Source organism: Phragmites australis, chromosome 6, assembly GCF_958298935.1.
Source record: "Phragmites australis chromosome 6, lpPhrAust1.1, whole genome shotgun sequence".
Taxonomy (NCBI): domain Eukaryota; kingdom Viridiplantae; phylum Streptophyta; class Magnoliopsida; order Poales; family Poaceae; genus Phragmites; species Phragmites australis.
In genome coordinates, this window is record NC_084926.1 from 36,603,963 (window position 1) to 36,620,526 (window position 16,564).

The 16,564-nt window shown below is 46.2% G+C and overlaps 3 protein-coding genes and 1 non-coding gene across 4 annotated transcripts; 3 read left to right on the forward strand and 1 right to left on the reverse strand.

Moving 5' to 3' along the window:
• Positions 1-3,018: 3,018 nt before the first annotated feature.
• On the reverse strand, positions 3,019-3,157 carry LOC133923328 (small nucleolar RNA Z247). The gene has a single exon (XR_009910586.1). It is a non-coding gene; the product is annotated as a small nucleolar RNA Z247 (small nucleolar RNA).
• A 795-nt stretch (positions 3,158-3,952) lies between these two features.
• On the forward strand, positions 3,953-4,498 carry LOC133923182 (NEP1-interacting protein 1-like). The gene has a single exon (XM_062368611.1). The coding sequence runs from the start codon at positions 3,953-3,955 to the stop codon at positions 4,496-4,498; it is 546 nt and encodes a 181-aa protein (XP_062224595.1).
• Positions 4,499-11,789: 7,291 nt separating this feature from the next.
• Positions 11,790-13,606, forward strand: LOC133923183 (glutelin type-B 5-like). Its single transcript, XM_062368612.1, has 5 exons — positions 11,790-12,114; positions 12,232-12,494; positions 12,591-12,821; positions 12,876-13,067; positions 13,172-13,606. The coding sequence occupies exons 1-5, from the start codon at positions 11,790-11,792 to the stop codon at positions 13,604-13,606; spliced, it is 1,446 nt and encodes a 481-aa protein (XP_062224596.1).
• Positions 13,607-15,658: 2,052 nt separating this feature from the next.
• On the forward strand, positions 15,659-16,273 carry LOC133920823 (RING-H2 finger protein ATL80-like). The gene has a single exon (XM_062365385.1). It carries the CDS (start codon positions 15,659-15,661, stop codon positions 16,271-16,273), a length of 615 nt encoding a protein of 204 aa, XP_062221369.1.
• Positions 16,274-16,564: the final 291 nt, after the last annotated feature.

Sequence of the window (16,564 nt, forward strand, 5' to 3'; positions counted from 1 at the left end):
TTATCACCTAGCGGCTCACCCTCAAAAACAGACAATTTCTCACTAGTAGATAGAGGAGTGCTAACTGGTTTGCAATCAATCATACCAATTCTTTTCAACAAATCCGAAGCATACTTGTCTTGTGTCAAGATAATTCCATCACGTACCTGGTTTACCTCTATACCCAAGAAGTAATGTAGTTCTCCCAAATCTTTCAGTGCAAACTCCTTGTTTAGACTGCGTAGGAGTCCTGAGGTGGCTTCTTGAGTTGAACTTGCAACTATTATATCATCCACATAAATCAACACAAAAACCGTCACATTATCTTTACTGAAATAAAACAATGATGTGTCTGCCTTTGAGGAACTGAAACCAAGATCATATAACTTAGCACTCAGCCTCGCATACCATGCACGAGGTGCCTGTTTTAACCCATATAAAGTTTTATCTAACTTGCACACATAATTTGGCATAGTTTTATCTTCATATCCTGGAGGTTGTCTCATATACACTTCTTCTTCTAAGATACCGTGAAGAAAAGCATTTTGAACATCAAGTTACCTCAAACTCCAACCATTTGAGACTGCAATGGATAGGACAACTCTGATAGTCGCAGCTTTGACTACTGGACTAAAAGTATCCTCATAATCTATGCCATATCTTTGTTTAAACCCTTTTGCAACTAGGCGAGCTTTATATCTGTCTAAACTTCCATCAGCTTTACATTTAACCTTGTAAACCCATTTGCAATCTATAATGTTTCTCCCCTTTGTTGGTGGAACTAGATGCCAAGTTCTATTCTTAATAAGAGCATCATATTCTATATCCATAGCCTTTTTCCAATTTTTATCTCTCAAAGCTTCACTAATATCATGTGGTTCACCAGATGAAGTAAAACATCCATAGCGTATAGTACCGTCAGTATATATACGAGGCTTACGAATACCAGCTTGGAGCCGTGTTCTTGGACCTGGCGCTGAAGACGGCAGAGGTACCGGCAGATGTGCATGAGACCCCTCCGACGTAGCGGGTGTAGGCGTAGAAGATCCGGTGCTAGGGGACATTGAATCCACTGAATCTGGTGCTGATGTTGCCTCCCCTGTCTCCGCGCGCCGCATGTCACGCTCGGGCTGGCGCAGCGGGGATTCACCGGCAGAGTCCTGTGCGGGAACGCCTGTGCTGCCGTCAGGAACCAATCCCGAGGGTGATTCAGTCAGAGAATCAGCCCTGGTTTCAGTTCCGTCGTCATTATGTCCAGTACCTGTTGTATAACCTGTAATTCTTCAACAGAACCATTATTATCAGAAGCATTAGGCACATGACCATCTACATATTCATCCCCAAGACTTGGATTTTTCAAAGTTGGAGGAAGAAGAAGAATTTCAGATTGCAACCGAACACCGGCGTTGGGATGAAGTTTTGAGAAGGGAAAAACATTTTCATCAAAGACGACGTCTCTTGAAATATAGACACGTCCAGTGGTAGCATCAAGACACTTGAATCCTTTATGCAAATTGCTGTACCCAAGAAAAACACACTGCTTGGAGCGGAATTGAAGCTTGCGATTATTAAAAGGATGAAGATTAGGCCAACAAGCACACCCAAACACTCTCAAGGATGAGTATTCAGGTTTGATTTGAAACAACCGTTCAAGAGGAGTAGAATAGTTGATCACCTTGCTAGGAGTACAATTGATTAAATAGGTAGCAGCAAGAAAAGCTTCATCCCAAAACTTTAGAGGCATATGCGCATGTGCCAAAAGAGATAGACCCACTTCAACAATGTGCCTATGTTTGCGCTCAGCTGCCCCATTCTGTTGATGCGCATGAGGACAAGAAATAAGATGTGATATACCAATTGTGCTGAAAAACGAATTGAGTTTTTCATATTCACCACCCCAATCTGTTTGCATGGCAATGATTTTTCTATCAAAGAGCCGTTCAACAAGATTTTGAAAATCATGAAATTTCTGGAAAACCTCAGATTTAAACTTTAAAAGATATATCCAAGTGAACTTGCTAAAATCATCAATAAAACTGACATAATATTTGTATTTTCCAACAGAATCAGGTGCTGGACCCCAAACATCAGAGAACACAAGCTGTAAAGGATGAATGGATACACTGGTAGATTTGGGATACGGCAACTGATGACTCTTTGCTTGTTGGCAAGCATCACAAACTGAGGTTTTATTGGACTCAGCTAAACAAGGAAGATTAAAATTCCTAACGACTCTTTGAGTGATAGGTGCAGCAGGATGACCTAGGCGGCTATGCCATCTATCAAAGGATGGTTTATTGACTCCATGAGCTTGCTTTGCATGCAACATATGTGGAAGCGGGTACAGCCCCTGTCGGCAAGTACCTCTAAGCAGAGTGCTCCTCGTGTCCCGGTCCTTTATCAAAAAGAAATTAGGATGAAACTCTAAAAAGACATTGTTATCTGTAGCAAGACGATGTACAGAAACGAGATTTTTCGTAGCTTTAGGAACATGAAGAACATTATTAAGATGAAGATTGCAATTAGGGGTATGAATAGTAGATTGGCCAATATGACTAATACTCATACCTGCTCCACTAGCAGTGTGGATCTGATCTGTGCCATTGTACTTGTCACGAACTGAAAGCTTCTCTAGCTCGCTAGTGATGTGGTCGGTAGCCCCCGTGTCAGTGTACCAGTTGGTGTCCACATTATAGGAATTGGTAGCCGCCGCCACGTTCTTCTGATCTGGAACATAAGTTTCATCATACCTGTGCCAGCATCTGTCAGCAGTGTGTCCAACCTTGCGGCACACTTGACATACTGGTCCTGATTGTGTGTTGTTGATGTTGTCCCTCCGGTTGGTGTTGGTGTTGCTACGCGCGCCATTGTTGAAGCCTTGGTGCGAGTTGTTGTAGCTGTCTCCACCGCGGCCGCGTCCAGCGCCATGGCCACGCCCGGCGCCACGCCCACGGCCGCTACTGCGACCACGTCCTCCTCGGTTCGCCGCATTGACCGAGGAGCCGGAGGAGTTCCCACCACCGACGAGCTGCATGCGAGTCTCGAAGGCGAGAAGTTGAGCGTACACCTCGCTCACAGAAGCAGGCTCCGTCCTTGCAACAAGGGCAGAGACTATCGGATTGAAGTCGAAGTCGAGGCCCGTGAGTATATACTCAACAAGTTCTTCATCATCGAGAGGTCTTCCGGCAGCAGCCATCTCATCGCCGAGGGTCTTCATCTTGCCAACATACTCTGCAACAGATTGGTTCCCTTTCTGGGTTGTTGACAGAGAAATACGCGTGTTCACGGCACGCGCACGAGTTTGCGACGAGAACATAGTCTCAATCGCACTCCATGCCTGCGCTGCAGTCTCCTTCGCAGCAACTTGGGCGAAAACCTCCCTTGAAAGAGAGGCGAAGATGTACCCCAGGATCTGTTGATACGTGGCATACCACTCCTCATATGCCGGGTTGGAAACTTTGGTGGCCTTGTCGGCCACCTTGCTATCGATCTCAGCAGGAGGTGCTGAAGATGCACCGGTGAGATGCCCCATTAGACGCGCACCCCGGACGGCAGCGAGGACTTGCGCCTTCCACATAGCATGGTTGTTCTTCGACAGCTTCTCAGAGATGGGGATGCCGAAGAGGGGGTTCATGGCATTGGAGGAGGTAGCCATTGTAGATGGGATCTAATTGTTTGTGGCTCTTGGTACCATGTAAAAACTCAGAGGTGCAGAAGTTTGGGTGAACGCCGTGCATCTTCCTGGCCGGCGGCTGCATGTTAAATAGGCAAAGAAAATCCCTTTGCATGGATTACAGATATACAAGGAATAGATATGGCTGGTTAAAATTCACAACAAGAAAATCTATCATTCCTTATATAACAACTACCTATACCAGCCATATCTTATACCATGTATATAAGAGAGATTACAAAAATCTGATTCTATCTAACAGGCCGCAACTGTCAAGTAGCATAGCACACTCTAACGATCATGTCAAGCTTGTACACGAGCCTCTCGGCGATCTCCGGCGGGGGCGGTGACGACGACGACTATGGCCTCTTCAGCGGCGCCGTCGCCGACGCCTGCGCGTTGATCGTCGTGTCCTGCGTGCTCGCCGCGTCTGTCATCATCTGGGAGGTGTGCGCCTTCGCCGCCATATGCATGGCCGCGGCGCTTGTTGGCGCCGCGTGGTGCCTCGCGCCCAGGAGCATCGTGTGTGGGAGCGGGAGGCGCGCGGGCACGGCTGGCGAGTTCGGGCCCACCGGTGCGGCCATTGATGTCGCGCTGCCGGCATTCCCTTACGAGCGCCGCGACGACCTCGCCGGCGGCGAGACGTGCTCGGTGTGCCTGGAGGACGTGCGCGGCGGGGAGATGGTGCGCAGCCTACCCGAGTGCCGGCACCTGTTCCACGTAGGGTGCATCGACGTGTGGCTGCACTCGCACGCAACGTGTCCTCTGTGCCGGTCTGACCTCTCGCCGCGGCGACGGGTTACGATGGCTGCAGCGGCCGGGTTGCCGGCATTGCCGCAATTGTAGTGCGCAGCTAGCTATTGTTTTCTTCTTTCTTTCAAGTACAAGTGGGACGCACATACGTACCATGTGCGGATTCAAACAGTTAGAATTTCCTTCAAAGAGATGTTTAAACATCTACACGTTCTAATCATTATCCCCCAAAATCAGATAAAAACTCAGCCTGAACCACTACTGGCATTTATCGGAGTACTTCGTATGAAGTTTGGTCATGCCAATAACTGGCGTGGTACTCGATCATGGAAACGACCCAAATCTATCCAAGTATTTGCTAATTGCTGCTTTCTCCAGGGATATCAAATAAAATGGCTTAGATGGTATGATCCCTTCCACGCCCTCGTGACTCGGTTATGTCGATGTGTTCATTGGCGACTCTCCAGCAAATAAAGAGGATTTACTTTTTTGGGCTATTAGACCGGATGGGTGGTGCGTGGAGCCAATGGTAAGTACGATTGGTATAACCTAGATAAATCGGTGAACTGATCTAGTCCAGTAAGCGAACTCTAGTTTGTCTGGCGAACAAAAATTTTATGCAAAGAAAGATTTGGTAGCAAAAGTATTTGCTGCATATCAGGTCATCTGCTTCAGTTATTCGGAGCTAGCATGAGTTATCTTTCCTTCGCATCTGCATGGTTTTTTCATAGAATTACAAATGCTCAATGTGTGGAACACGTATATCCATAATGAGGTTCTCAAGCAGTCGCAACATTAGACGCAAACGAAATTTAGCCCTCCTTTGGTATACCCTTCATGGTTCGATCGGAAATAGTTAGCGAAACTAATGAGCATGTTGGATTTTTCTAGACTCGAACCCAACTAGTTGGTGCATCTTAAAACACCAGTAGGCATGATCAATTGGTCCATTCATAGCATGGTCCAATCTACGTGACAAAGTAATCGAGAAAGAATTCGTTATGTTATACCAGTTGTCCAATTATGACTCAGACTTACAACTTGCCTGACCACATCTAGAAGAGGTCAACTAAGATCTGGGTATTGTACCATATAATTAAACTTCAGATTGGTTCAATGTCCTTTGGTTTTGTGTCTCCTCCTTCATTCAACTGTGTTGTTCTTTGTTGTTTCCATGTCGTCTGTCATGTTTCGTCAGGCATCTGTGTTGTTTTGGAGACCTCCTGTGTTTTTTATGTTTGTCAGCCATGCAACCATGTTGCGAAGACTTCTGTCGTCAGTTCTGTTTGTCCTAATGAACTTTGCAAATCGTTGCAGACTAAAGCTAGCGGGCTGTGCTTTTATTTCCCAGACCAGCACCTCCGGTACTTCTGTCTTGGAACGTGCGTGGTCTGAATTCAACAGCTCGGTGTAACGCGGTTTGTGAGATGATTGCTACGGCCAATTTCCATATACTGTGCCTTCAAGAAACTAAGCTGTGCAGTCTCCAGCCGGCAGTCAGGCCTGCTATAGCGCCGGGCAGGTAGAATTGTTTCGCTCATAGACCGGCTACTAGAGTCAGAAGAGCCAGGGCGGAATACTAGTCCTGTGGGATGATAGCTTTATAGACGTCCAGAGCATCACAACGGGAGACTACCACATCAGCGCAAATGTGAAAAATTAAAGAATGCACAACCTCCTTCGTCCTAACATCGGTGTACGGCCCCACAAATGAATCCAGAAAACCAACCTTCTTCCAGGAGCTCTATAGCATCAAACCCCCTTCAGGGCATAAATGGCTACTATTTGGCGACTTCAACCAAATCTTGAAAAAGCTGATGACAAAAGTGACTCCAACATCAACCATCGGCATATGAGCCGCTTTCGTAGAACCCTTAACAACTGCAGTCTTCAGAATAGGAAATATACTTGGAGCAACGAAAGGCGCGCTCCAACCATGGTTAGGCTTCATAGGGCCTTTTGCAATGCTGAGTGGTTTTCAGCATTTGACTGCCACACCTTACACACCCTGTCCACCTCCCACTCAGATCATTGCCCGCTGCTGTTATCTAACCAGAGTGGCTCAAGGCAGTCCAAATCCTTCAAGTTTGATAACTTCTGGACACGCTTTCTGGGGATCCCAGATTTTGTCAAGCGAGCTTGGAACAAACAAGTGGCCCACCGAGATCCGTTTCATGTACTAAATCAAAAGCTCCGAGACACGGCTCATGAGCTGAAAATGTGGAGCAAAAAGATAATGCCCGCCACAAAGATGGAGCTCCTTATGGCAGTTGATGTCATCGCTCGACTAGACGCCACGCAAGAGGATAGGTGTCTTACTACAAGGGAAAGGCACTTTCACGCAATGCTGAAAAGGCGGATTTTGGGGCTCGCGGTCATTGAAAGAGTGCGGAAAAGACAAGCCTCTAGAATAACCTTCCCGAGAGAGGGGGACACAAACACAATTTTTCCATATGAGGGTTAGTCTAAGGCGCCGGAAAAATCACATTCTTAGGCTTCAAATGACCATGGGATGGGAGACCATGCAAGATGAGAAAGTGGCACAAGCTCAACTTCACTTCGTCTCCGCCTCCGAGTCGGCTCACTGACTTAAACTAGGACCTCATTAATCTGCACTCACATGATCTCATGGATTTAGCGGAACCTTTCACAGAGCAAGAGATTAGCACGCCATCGATTGCATGCTAGCCGACAAAGCTTAGGTACCAGATGGCTTCACCGGGTTATTCTTCAAATCATGTTGGGACATCATCAAAGTGGACTTAGTATCGGCTCTCCAGGCATTTTATGAGCTTCAAACCTCAACCATCAGCTTCCTAAACTCAGCCAACATCATACTTCTGCCCAAAAAGGAAGGAGCCAAGAGAATTGAGGATTTCAGGACGATCTCCCTAATTCATTCATTGACCAATATTCTCTAAAAAATCCTAGCTCTGCACCTCGCGCCACATATGAATGAGCTGGTATCGTCATGCTAGAGCGCCTTCATCAAACACTGCAGTATCCAGATAACTATTTGGCAGTTCGAAGCATGACTCAGAAGTTGCAAAAAAGCAAAATTCCTGCCTTGCTAATCAAGTTGGACATCACCAAAGCCTTCGACTCAGTGCGATGGAAGTATCTTCTCTCCCTTCTCTAGCACCTGGGCTTCCCAGTGCGTTGGAGCAATTGGATCTCCACCTTCCTTGCCACCTCCTATTCGAGAATCCTTGTAAATGGCATGCCCAACCCTGCTAATTAAGCATGGCCGAGGCCTAAGATAGGGAAACCTACTCTCACCGCTTCTTTTCATCCTCACAAATGACCCTTTGCAGTGCATCTTTGACCTTGCGGTTCAGGAGGGCCTGATCAGTTGGCTAAAAGGCTGCTCTGGACATCTTCGCATATCAATGTACGATAATGATGCGGTGCCTCTTCGTCGCCCCAATCAATGATCAGGTCTTGGCTTTAGCAAAAATCCTAGACCTGTTCGGGGATGCAACAGGCTTGCGCACAAATCTCAACAAGTCAACGGTGGCTCCAATCAGATGTGCTCATCTTAACTTAGATGACATTCTCGCAGATATGCCAGCCAAGCATATAAGCTTTTTGATTAAGTACCTTGGGCTCTCGCACTCCACACATCGGTTGTAGAGGACAGACTTCCAACCTATCATAGACAAAGCGACATCCAAGCTTGCACCTGGAAAGGAATTCTCATCGCCCCAAGCAGGCGCCTCACCCTAATCAAAGCGGTCGCCTCACACAAAGTGCGTGCTCAAGTTATCGGACAACAAACACAGACAATTTCTTTGGGCCGGTTCTAAGGCTCTAACTGGAGGAAAATGTAAAGTTAGCTGGAATAGAGTATGCCACCCTACAAGCAGTGGGGGGCTAGGCATGCTTGATGTCGACAAATTCTCTAGAACTCTGAAGCTTCATTGGTTGCGGCAGGAATGGACTACATGTCAGAAACCTTGGGTGGGTGCGGAAGTGCCCTGTGATGAGACTCATATAGGTCATTGTTTGTGGCTTCAACAATCACCACAATTGGGAATGGGGAAAAGATTTTATTCTGGTGTTCGGCTTGGTACCAAGGGCAGTGGCCGCAAGACTTAGCTCCTCGCTTATTTGAAGCATCAACGACGAAGCACCTATCCTTAAAAGAGGCTATCACACATGATGCATTGTTTCATAACACTTGGTTCCAAAACCCGAATGAAATTACAAGTCAGCATCTTACTGAGCTCGTGAGCTTGTGGATTGCAACACAATGGATTGAGCTAAAGGACAACGCCCATGATAATGTACCTTGGAAACTATCGTACCACGATGAGTACACTGCGTGCTTGGCTTACAAGGCACGATTCTTGTGTTCTTCGAAAACCAATTTTCATCTCCTCTTTTGGAAAGTGTGGCCTCCACCGAAGTGCACATTCTTCGCCTGGTTGGCTAATTAAAATAGGCTCTGGACCTCGGATAGATTGGCACGCAGGGGATGGCCTCACAATCCATGTGTGTGTCTTATGCAGGCATGCTCTGGAGACTAGGCACAACCATTTCGCGGAGTGTAGATTCACTAAGCGCATTTGGAAAGACCTAGCGCATTGGGTTGGGCTTCCGGAGATTACAGCAACGTGTTGGCTGACAATATCTGTCGGTGAATCAGGAACCGGGGGTCCCCGAATCCCGAGGCCAGACCAGCAATCCGCCACGTGGTGCCATCCCGTGGAGTCTCCTCCGCGAGGTAAAAAAGATTGAGTCCCGGGAGAGGGCGCTCGGGGCCACAGTCAGTGGTCCCCTAGTACCCAAGTTTTTCAATGATCTGCGAAGTCTAAGTACCGGGAAGAAAGTGCTCGGGGAGGTATACGGTGGCCCCCGAGCACCCAAGTCCCCCGACGATCAGGAAAGCTAAGTACTGGGAGAAATGTGCCCAGGACCGCGAGCGGAGGCCCCCTGGGCACCCAAGTATCCCGAGGACCCTCTGAAGGAAGTTCCGGGAGAGAGTGCTCAGGGCTGCGTGCAGCAGCCCCCGAGCACTCGGTCCCCCGAGGATCCGTATAAGTGTGCCCGGAAGAGAGTGCTCGGGGAGGTGAATAGTACCCCTGAGCACTCGGTTCCCCGAGGATCAAGAAAGGGCATGCTCGGGAGAGAGTGCTCGGGGAGGTGAACAGTGACCCCCGAGCACTCGGTTCCCCGACGACTCAGAGAGCCCCCTGACAGTGGCCCCCGAGGGGCCCACTGATGAGGTGTCAGCCAGTCAAAGGCCCAATGCCGCATTTAAAGAGCGCGCGTGGCCTGTCACCCCCAACTGCTCCCGCCACGCTCGGTGTCAGTTCCTGCCACATTCTGGCAGAAGGGCGTGGGGTTATTAAATACACGGGTCCCATCCCGTGCTATCCGGCCCATCTCGGGATAACGTCGTAAGGGCCGAGGCGTTCCGTCTGCCGCGCTGCTGTGGCAGGAGAACAAGACAGGGCGGGCACGCCGGGCCGCTCTGTGGCTGCCCGGTGGGCCCTCTCCACGGCATCCGTTGCCAGTGCATTTATGGTGACGGATGACCGGGCGTGGGGCGCATTTTTCACTCCCGGTCACTTCGCACAGAGGCTATGATGACTCCCTTTCCATTTATGGTATCTTGGAACTCGTGCCCCCCACCCGTTCGGGGCACGCTACTGCCGGCGGGTATTTAAAGCCGCCGGCAGCACGGACAAAAGGAGAGTTTTTCAGAGACTCTGAAGTGAATCAATCACCCACAAGTAAAAGAAGTTCTTGAAGCTTTGAAATCTCTGAGCAAGCTAAGTAGCGAAGAGAAGAGAAGATCGAGAGCACCCAGAGCTAGCAGACACATGCAGACCGAAGAACAAGGAGCCTCAGGCTCTAAGATAGACAAACATTCTTATAACTAGCAACATCCTTGATGGACATTCTCAAGGCATTTATAGTATCCATACAGGAGTAAGGTGTTACGCCTCCGTGCGGCCCAAACCTGTTTAAACACCAGCGCATTTACTCCGTTCCGCACTAGATCATTTCACCCCACCGGCCATCGCATTCATACCCATTTATTTCTCCGGCGAACATATTCAGGATCATCCCCTCGACCGAATCTCTAAAAAGAGGTCCCTCAGGATCCCTGCGACAGGAGTTAACCCTCCGACAATATCCTTAGTCCACCAATAGTAGTCAACAATGGCTTATAGTGCAAACACCCCTAAAAGAGGCCTCAAATCTCTTATCATTTTGGTTTGCTGGAAGATATGGAAAGAGCGCAACGCTAGGACGTTTCGAAAAGCCAAGCTAACAGTTGGAGGTATCTCTCAGAAGATCAGGGATGATGCTGCTTTTTGGGTCTTTGCTGGTGCGTGGCATCCCATCAAATAAAAACCCTAAATTTTGAATAATTTACCCACTTTTACCAACTACGCACACTCGTCCTTCAGCCTCTCTGCCATGGCTATGAATATAGAATCCGTTTTACTAATGAAAATAAATAAAAAAATTACGAAAAAAATTAGCGTATGATCTCCTCCTCCTTTTTCAGATTCTATTAGAAATCAAACTACATCATCGCTCCTGACGTATTCATTCGGTGATGCACCCATGGCACATATACATCTCCATAACTTGAGTTTATGATTGATGTTACTGTGTCTAATATTTATGTTTCGTTGCAACACACTTGCACTTAGCTATAAGAGATAGGCACAAGTAAGGCATAAAGCTATGGTTCACTGCGCAACATTATCAGAATGAAATATTCTAGAATAGCTAAATGAGTGGAATAGATTAGTCGTGAAGTAAATAAACTAGAAAATGAGTATTAAGGTGTGATAGATTATTCATGACATAAATATTCTCAAAAAAGTATTAAGTGACGCCAACCACATAGCATAAATACAAATATTTACATCCATCTACATTATATTACTCTATGTGGTGTAAAGTTAGATTATGATGCACCAAACTTACAAAGTTGTTATTGTAAAGGACAACCTAACTTATCCAGTACAGAAGCTTTATGAGAGAAAGATGTAATGCCACGTAACAAATACCTCTAAAGTAACTTTATGAGGGCAAGAACAAATAAACCCCTGCGAGGTAGAGACCTCTAAAGTGTATGGATATATATACATTCCTCACCAAGCACCACTGGTATTTCTCCAAAAGTAAATGCATGTAATGCTTGATTCTTGATATGCATGGTTTTACCTTGTGAGGCTAACTTATCTCTACGTACAAACTTCTTTGGACCCCAAAGCACGCATCATAGGTGTCATTTGTCTAGATATGAACAAAATGCGTCATGGCTCATATCCCAAGCAGCTTTTCTTCACTATAAAGGCCATCTTGTATGTCTTGAAAATCCCATCAATCGAGTTTCCATTAGCCTGTTCAAGTAGCTATGGCGACTACAACTTTCTCTCGGTTTTCCTTCTATTTTTGTCTCCTCTTGTGCCATGGCTCTATGGCACAATTGTTCAGTTCAGGTCTCAATCCATGGCAAACTCCTCGTCAGGGAGGTTTTAGTGAGTGCAGGTTTGATAGGCTACAAGCACTTGAGCCACTTAGGAAAGTAAGGTCGGAAGCTGGGGTTACAGAGTACTTTGATGAGAACAATGAACAGTTCCAGTGTACAGGTGTCTACGTCATTCGACGCGTTATTGAGCTTCAGGGCCTTTTGGTACCAAGATACACCAATGCTCCTGGCCTAGTCTACATCATTCAAGGTTGGTAGAAAGATCATCATAGCAGATAGCTATATTTGTGCATCTGATAATTGAGATCTTCCATGTGCCAACCAAACTTGCGCATCTTTGAGTTCATATTTTCATCCTCAATTGCAGGCAGAGGTCTTTTGGGATTGGCCCTTCCTGGTTGCCCAGCGACTTACCAGCAACAATTCCAACCGTATGTTGCTGAAGGTCAATCACAGACCCAAGCATTTAGAGACGAGCACCAAAAAGTCGACCAATTCAGGCAAGGAGATGTTGTGGTGCTCCCAGCTGGGGTTGCGCATTGGTTCTACAACAACGGAGATTCCCCGGTTGTTGCAGTATATGTTTTCGATGTAAACAACAATGCTAATCAGCTTGCACCAAGACAAAAGGTAACTATATTTTTTTTAACTAGTACCCAATACACAGTATATTGATATAAATTTATTGCTTGTACTTGAATTATTATTTTTTCCTGTGATGATTAGGAGTTCTTGTTGGCTGGAAACAATCAAAGAGGGCAACAGATGTTAGGAAGTTCGATCGAACAACAGCACTCTGGGCAAAACATATTCAGTGGCTTCAACATTGAGCTACTAAGTGATGCCTTAAGCATCAGCTCAGAGACAGCTAGGAGGCTACAAGGTCAAAATGACCAAAGGGGGGAGATCATTCGCGTGCAGCATGGCCTTCGGTTTCTGAAACCCACTATGACACAAGTACGCGGACAAGCGCAAGCGCAATACCAACAAGTTGAAGACCATGAAGAACAGCAACCGAGAATGGGTCAGTTCAACGGGTTGGAGGAGGACTTCTGCGCAATTCAGGCACGGATAAATATTGGAAACCCTGATCGTGCTGATACCTACAACCCGCGAGCCGGGAGGATAACACATCTCAATAGCTTGAAGTACAACCAGCTCAGCCTCGTTCAAATGAGCGCGACAAGAGTCAACCTATACCAGGTAACTATTCTGATATGTTTTTTTTTTAACAATTTTCTCATGCTTCCTTTGAACAAATTCTCTCATACATGAGAAAATTCTCTGCTCTTTACTTCTTACTGCAGAATGCTCTTCTATCACCATTCTGGAACATTAACGCTCACAGCGTGGTGTACATGATCCAAGGGCGTGCTCAAATTCAAGTTGTCAGTAACCATGGAAAGACGGTGTTCAATGGTGTTCTTCGTCCAGGGCAGCTACTAATCGTACCGCAGCACTTCGCCGTTCTGAAGAAAGCAAGGCACGAGGGATGTCAGTACATTGCTTTCAAGACCAACCCAAATCCCATGGTGAGCCGCATCGCAGGAAAGAACTCCTTCCTACGCGCCATGCCGGTGGATGTGATCGCCAACGCGTATCGCATCTCAAGGGAGGCAGCCTGGAGTCTTAAGAATAACAGGGGAGACGAGCTTGGTGCGTTTGCTCCTAGGTACCAGCAACAGGGTTACAGAGTTACCCGGGAGGACAGTAACCCTTTAATCAATGAGGTTCCGGAGTGACGAGTCACCTTGAGAACTAGCTAGTAGAGTAAAATAAAATAAAATCCTCCAAGCATGTTGTTTTGTGGTGCTTCTGTATTCGTTCTATCTTTTAAGAATGTCAATACAAGTTCTATCTTTTAAGAATGTCAATACAAGTTTTCAGAATGCTCTTCAAATACATCTTTTTCTTTCCCTGTTTCATTCCCTCCTAATCACTCCATTTGAGGAAAACTGTGCATGGGAAAGTCTAGCTTCACTTAAATTCGTCGTCGTTCGTGATTTACTGGACTCACGGTAAGGACAAGTATATTTGTAGCGTTTTATAGGCCACTTTATAATTTGATACGTGATCTTTAAACGATTTAACAAACAATTCTTATAATGAGATGTCTATTCAGCTGTCTTACAGTAACTCTATAATTTCTTAATTTATGTATGAAACAAATAAATATTATAAATTGCATGACAATAACAACTCATATAATAGTGTGTGAGTAGTCTTATAGTTCTAAATTTTAGCTTATAATAACATTGCTTCGTGAAAACCTCCTTCTTTCACATCCCTTTTTGATAAGGACATCACTCCTTCGAATACGAGCAACACTGCTAATAATCCTCAAATCATATAAGGACCAATTACAAGAGCAGGTGTGTGATAATTAAACCACTAGATGAACTTGTTTCTTATTGTTCATGCTTTTTTTTTATAGATTACTACAAAATTCTTGTGATATTTTAATGTTTAGAAATATGAGAAAAACATCACAAGCTCATCTGGACGTCATCACTCTAAGGACATCTTCGCTTGAAGGCCAAGTCGAGCTCAAGTCAGATTCCAAATTCGGTTCGGAATCTCAGAACACCATGCTAGTAAAACGGACATAACTCTCGCATATATAGTCCAATTAAGTCGATCTTGAACTCGCTGGAAAGCTTACTACGAGCTCTTTCTAATGGATTTGGTGTCAACTAAATATTCCTTATAACTTAATCAGAGTCGAAGAAATAAGATGTTGCGTCACTCGTTTTGGGCCTTATCGAGTCTGGTAATCGTGTCGGGTTCGAAGTCTAGATTGTGTATGTTTCTATCCACTGCTGTATAACTCTAGGTTTACCTCTTTACGTCTCCCTATAAATGTAGTAGACATCGTAGTTTAAGTTTGGATTTTGCTTAAATTATTCTATTTTAAATAATTTAACCGTTTGTTCGGTTTGTGGAACCTTAACTCGAATACTTTATTGGTAATCAATAATATTCGGATTACATCTACCTGTTCTTGCTTGTGTTCTCGATTCGTTTAAAGGAAAAACCTTCTTGACGAGATCAATTATATCTTGGCACAATTGATAATCATAAAGTAGTGGTGTAGTGATCACGAGGGTCCTTAATCTGCTTTGATCAGAACTTTTGGATCATCAATATCGAAACTCTATCAAATTAACTTATCATATTACCTTTTAAAAGATCAAACACCTATTCTGATCACTTTCTCTTCCCTATATCACTAAAATCCTACGTGGCATACGCTTATGCAACATCAATAGGGTATATTTTCAGTAGATACCTCCATGTTTTGTTTAAGGGACAAATCTACGTCGATTCGATGCTTCCTAGGACACACGGTATTAGAGAATGGATACGAAATTGCTCGTCAGTTACGTACCTCTTAAGTCGTGCAAACAAAGGGCCGTGCAGTTCCAGTAGCCGGCGTCCGGACGCCACGGAGTGAACACGTCAGGGCAACGCCGTAGCTCTCAGTTCCGCCGTGTGGTAGGAATAATTAAGCACATACTTAGTCCACTAATTATTCATTCCGATAAAGTATCACACGTGTAACAAGAACATGATCAATACCTGAATGTTTGTTGGTTGGATTTGCTCTTAAAAAATTGACCAAACTGCAGCAGCTGACACGCTAGAGAACCTTGTGCCAAACCCCTGAAGGCGAACACTATAAATTGCCGCGGAAATGTTCGACATTCCACACAGATTCAAGCTAGCTAGCACCAAGTAAGCAGTAAGCACAAGAATCAGCTTCGTACGACTCCTGTCTACGGTCACCGATCACCATGCTCAACTTGTACCCGAGGCTCCGGGCGAGCTCCGTCGAGGGCTATGACGAAAACGTCGAGACCGACGGCTACAACGCCTTCTACGGCATCGCAGTCGCCTGTGTGTCCATATTCCTCTTCTGCGTGCTCGCCGCCTCCGTCAGTGTCTGGAAGGCGCTCGCCTTCGCCGCCCTCGCCGCCATGCTGCTCAGCGTGGCCGGCTGCTTCGCGCCCAAGAGGTGGTTCCGTCGGAGCGGGCGGCCCGCGAGCGCAGAGCTGGTCGTTACGGTCACCGCGGCTGGCGCCGCGAGGCCAGGTTGCGCATTCGCGCCAGAGAACGCTCCGCCGGCGTTCGTGTACGAGTGCCCACTGGAACGCGACCGCGGCGAGCCGGCGACCGCGAGCTGCGTGCTGTGCTCGGTGTGCCTGGAGGACGTGTGCGGCGGCGAGATGGTGCGGCAGGTGCCGGCGTGCAAGCACATCTTCCACGTGGAGTGCATTGACATGTGGCTGCACTCGCACCGGACGTGCCCGATGTGCCGGTGCGTGATCTCGCCACTGCCGAAGGTGACGCCGAAAGCTGCGACGGAGGAGGCGCCCGAGTCATCGACTGATGAGTTGCCGCCGGTGTAACTAGCTCAGTAGAAGTGTACATTGAAACATCAATGCCGTAGCATATGATTAGTATAATGCAGGATCAAATGTGGGTAAAATACCCAATCAAAGAAGTGAGTAATTGTGGAAACCAAATTCAAAAATTAACTCACACAAATTTAAATTCGATTTATACTTGGTATTTCACTTGAAACAGATTGTACAAACTCTAATAAAAACGATGTAGAGAAAGATCTGCTGATCGGATTGCTCTCAATTTTGGTCAGTAGAAACTAGATTCAAATATGAAACTAACCCAATAAGAATAGA